Here is a 5,000-nt window from a genome sequence, read left to right on the forward strand (position 1 = left end):
CCAAAAAAAGAGTTTACTACGTTGTGTTGGTGCAGATGTGAACAGCCTAGGACACGTTTCCTTTTCTTATCACATTCAAATTTTGAAGGATGTTTAGGCGCTTAACGAAAATAATATTATTCCACAGTAACTGATATTTGAGAAAACAATAGATCGAACCACGTGCGGAAATTTTCTCACCCTATCAGAATCGTCAAACGACTTTCGAACACCCGATTGTTGATTTAAGTGAGTAAAATGTTTTTTCCTTAACCTTAATTAAGCTCGATGTAAGAAGCTCTTCATTAAAAAATGAAATGAATAAATATTTTGCTTTCCTCATACAGCCTCAGTTACAATTTTTGTCTGGCAGTGGCCTTGTTCAAACTATTGTACTTGCATTTTTTTCTTTGCGCTGAAGTCCGATACTCCCCTATTCAGATAGAGGGAGACCTTTTGAGGCCCACACCAAATTTGAAACTTTAAAAGCATCAAAATCAAACTCCAGATTTGGTGGCCATTCCATAAAATTGACTGGTAACAATTTTTGGTACAACGTGTCATCGGTAAAGGACTATTTTCCTCCAAATTCCTAACCTTTCATAAAGACCATGAAAGCCTTGGTGACGGACCAAGATCGTGGCTCCTTAGAAATGATGACGTCATTTTATGCTGTGTTACGTCATCGTGCCCGTAATCGTCCCATGTCATGGACCTCGAAGGAAATATTTTTGGACTTGTAATAAGTCCTCCAAGCTTTTTTGCATTAACTTTCTTAAGTTTTGGGGGTCACACGAATTGCTGAAAACATGTCAAAAACAACAAGAGACATATTGAAAACTGTTTTACAATACCTCAAAAGCCAAAATGACTTCCTGCACATTGATGTAAGCATCGAATTCCTGTTCATTTTGTGTCTTCTACAGTTAGTAAAAGAACCTGACAAAACAAAGTCGCTGAGACGAGTAATTACTTCTAACATCAACAAGAAAAAGACAGAGCTGTGAGATGCCTTCACCCGTGTGCATAACCTGGATGACTGTAGGCTTGGCCGAGTCTGTTGCCATAATAACACTCAACCTCTGTACGATAATTGTTTTTACAACAAACCGTAATCTTCGCAAGCGCAGCACGTACCTGGTGATAAATTTGGCAGTTACAGATATATTGGTTGGAGGAGTTGCTGTGTATTACCTGTTCTATTTGTTTGGAGTATTCTGTAATGTATGGAGGGGGCATCTTAATGAACATTTGGCAGGTTATATAGACACAATACTTATTTGTTTTCCTGGTATGTCTTTAATAAACATGACCATTATTGCTTTAGAACGGGCATATGCGACATTTCGGCCTTTCAAGCATCGCGTGCTAAAAAAACGGGTGTATGGCCTATTAATTGTCTTTGTTTGGGTTATTACGGCATTAAGTACTTTCTTAAATCTTAAATATCCTGTAGAGGAAGTCACGGGTCTTTACTTAGCGATTGCATTATGCTCGTTTGAACTTTTGATCATTTGTGTATCTTACTCATCCATTGTTATTAAAGTCCGTTGTGGAGCGCATCCTCAACATCATGGTGCAGCCAGTAGAGAAAGAAAACTGACTATGACATTGTTGATTGTGACTGTTTCATCTCTTTTGGTGTTCCTGCCAGTAATCTTTTTCAGTATTCTCCTTGATAGCGGTAAATTTAAAATCCCCTTTCCAGTGGAAATAAATATATATGGTGCACTTTGGTTTTCACTTGGTGCAAACTCTCTTGTCAATCCTATATTATACGCTATCCGCATGCCAGAATACAGATCTACTTTAGCTGCACTCTTTCGCAAAAAATCTACACTTCGTAACCGTGAAAGGCGAGTTGTAGATTTACCTCTTCGTGACTTGTAAAACATTATGAAGCACCATTGCATTTTTCGACTTGGCTTTGCTATTTTGAAATTTTATGATATTAACAACAGTTTTTTAAAAGTTAATGTGCATAAATTGTAACAAGGAAAAGAAATTATTATCTTCGTAAGAAAGTTTGACCTTAAATAGATGGATGAATATAGCATTCAGGAAAGTTAACAAGACAATAGATGCTTATTATCTTAATTTTTAGCATTATATATTTTAGTATTATATATTAATAGTAGGTGACTTAAGCCTATGTCGTAATTTTTTAACGTATAGCTAGTTTTCGTGTTTTTAGTCATCACTTGCCTCAGTCATAATAAATTATGAAGCGTCAGGCAATTTTCTACTTGTCTTTGTTCATAAGCGTACGAGCTGGGAAGGGGGGGGGGGGGACCGAGGGGGGGTTACAGGCCCCCCAGTTGCGGGAATTAGGTAATTTTTCGGGCAAAAAGCTCATGATTCGGGCAACGACACTTGAGAACACACATTACAAAATAATGCTGTTGGCGTAATTTCCAAAATTGTCAAAACTCGTCAATAAAGTTTCTAGTTAGTTACTTTTCATGAATCTCTGTGCGATTAGACGCTCGGCCAGGTGTCTGTAGGCTGTCAGGTGGTTTCTTCAGAGAGTTGGTACTTTACGTGTATCATTACTCATGCGCAGTAAGCGCATGAGGTATAAAATACCCTCCGTTTCTTGTTTTCCGTGTCATATTAGTGCATGCAAATTTATGCTTGCATACATTTACATGACTGTAACTTGGGGCGCGGGGTAGGGGATTATTCAAAACAATTAATAGCTGCTGAAAAATGTATTGTTGAGTCAGAAAAATTAATAGAAAGACTGGAAAAGAAGTATTAGAGTCTTAAAATGTATGTATGCTTGGAATATCAGTCCATTTTGCGTGACAAAATAAACAGTGCGTGTTTGAAGTAATCAACCATCCCTCTCATGTTTCAAGCCCTTAAGTAGACTTGCCACAATTCCACCTCACGAGAACATCCCGGGAGAAAATGTTTTGGCGAGCGAAGGGTGATTTTTTGGACGCGAATCTACACGAGACGAAGGACTTTTGAAAGTCTAGCCCTTAAGATGTGTCATTCTCTCTTGGATGTGCATGGTCGCGCCCGAATCATCGCATCTTAAAGTGCCCCTGTGATGAAAAAAACCACTTCCTTTTTTCCTTCAGATTTTGAAAGTGTGTTTGCTTAACACCTGACTGGCAAAACTTTGAGCTTTGATTTTTATCCAAAGGCCGTTTACTTTGAGTGTAAGTTTTGGATTTCACGGTCCGCCATTACTCATGTTCAAAACTGACCGATTGGACCTCAGACGGTTGGATCCAGGGAAAAGTGACGTCAGAGGCTCACTAGCTTAAAATTTCAGCGTGTGAACGCAGCTTATTATATATGCAAAGCGTGAGTTTAAAAGTCTGAAAGCCCAAAACCCCCCTGCTGCATATTAATTCTGCGGCGTTCTCACGTATTGCATTCTTAAACTAATGAGCCTTTGACGTCATTTTCTCCTCGATCCAGCTCTCTCAAGAACATAATGTTAGTAATGGCGGACCATTAAATAGGAAAATTACAGTTAAAATAAAGAGGTGTCTTTTTGAAATCAAGGCTTAAAACGTGGGTCACTTAGTGTTTTGTTAACATAGTTTTGAAATCCAAAGAAAAATATGAATTGATTTTTTGGTCACAGGGGCACTTTAACTGTTCAAACTTTGTGATTGTAGTCGCGGTCGTATACGGCCCAGGTCGTACGGATCGAGCTGTTAGAATAAATCTTTTTCGATTGTGGAGCCAAAGGTAAGTTGTTGACATTAAAGACAAAATTATATATATTTTTTTCTAATTTGTTTTACAAATAAACACTTTGCACGAGAGCGGGGATCGACATAAAGGTCATTCAAACTGATCTCCATCAACATGCCGGTCATCTCAGCTCCTTGTGATCTTTATGAACCTTAGAGGAGCTTTGAGCGAAACTGAAAGGCCGTTTACGCGACAGAAAAATTTGGGTACGGACCCATAACTTTTGTAAAGAAACACTGGAGTTTCTACTGGAACCATAGGCGCCTATGGCCCTGTAGATACTCCAGTGTTTCTTTAAAAAAGTTATGGGTCCGTACCACTTTTTTGACGGATCCGGACCCAAATTTTTCTGTCGTGTAAACGGCCTTTGAGAATACCTGAGAAAAACTGATCCGACTTTTAGCAATCTGAACTGTTCTTAGAGCTACTGCATGGGACGAAGTCAAAATGGGGAATTCTTTCAACAATACAGACTAGTCATTGATATGCATTTTGTTTATTTGGTGGCAAAGGAATTTAGTGATGCTTCAAGGGGAAATTCTGGTTTTCTGTCTTACTAAAATGATCGTAAGCATTTACTTGTCTATTGCTTCTAAACTACGCAAAAACAGTTAAAGGCAGTTCATAACGATACCTTGAGCAGCACTTATACTACTAATATGGCTTTCGTCCACTGTTTTAGCGTTGGCTAGCGATACTTGCCCACATTGTAAACATCATTGATACATACATGACATAGCATAACAGGCCGCGTTGCATTATAGGGCGATTTTAAGGAAAGTGTTTGAATTGATACGTAGCTTATGGTTTTCAGAGGTTTTAGCCGAGTTTTCGATTAAATTATCTTCCAATGCTATTCTTAGATTGTCTGGTGTGTTGTAAATTACGCAAGTGATATATCCTATACGCATCTGATAACAACTGATAACAACTTATAACAGTTGATTGGTAAGTAGGTAGGTAGGTGAAGCAACTTCTCTCAAATAGATTCTTGTAACACCTATATACCTTTTTTATGGTGTACAATAAAGGTAGTAAGTTCAGGCTCCCGAAAACAACGGGCCCTCTTTTTTGTTTCTTGTTTTTAGCTGAGTTTCAGCTAAAAAGGAAGGGGGAAAGTCAGACACTGCTAGCAAATAAACAAACAAACAAACAAACAAGTACCATTGCCTTGGTCATAACGTTTTTCTGGCCAAGGCCCTGTTCATGCTATACTATCTTGAGGGCGATTGTGTCCACTATTTCCTGCATTCAACAATTTTAATGGTTAATATCGGAGCAAAACGTTTTTCCATGATTTGACT

General features: G+C 38.3%; 2 protein-coding genes across 2 annotated transcripts in view; both read left to right on the forward strand.

The window, feature by feature from the left end:
* Window positions 1-2,213, forward strand: part of LOC138033562 (histamine H2 receptor-like) — a 10,654-nt gene extending 8,441 nt beyond the window's left edge. The window contains exon 3 of the mRNA XM_068881346.1: window positions 906-2,213. Coding sequence (XP_068737447.1) covers window positions 988-1,869 — 882 coding nt within the window. The 5' untranslated portion in view covers window positions 906-987 and the 3' untranslated portion in view covers window positions 1,870-2,213. The remainder of the gene's footprint in view (window positions 1-905) is intronic.
* The window catches only part of LOC138033563 (histamine H2 receptor-like), a 30,049-nt gene that overhangs the window by 24,916 nt on the left and 133 nt on the right, over window positions 1-5,000 (forward strand). Inside the window, exon 4 of the transcript XR_011128622.1 lies at window positions 4,728-5,000. This exon is cut by the window's right edge and continues 133 nt beyond it. The gene's annotated coding sequence lies outside the window, so the exon portion shown is untranslated. The remainder of the gene's footprint in view (window positions 1-4,727) is intronic.

This window comes from Montipora capricornis, chromosome 14 (genome assembly GCF_036669925.1).
Source record: "Montipora capricornis isolate CH-2021 chromosome 14, ASM3666992v2, whole genome shotgun sequence".
Taxonomy (NCBI): Eukaryota; Metazoa; Cnidaria; class Anthozoa; order Scleractinia; family Acroporidae; genus Montipora; species Montipora capricornis.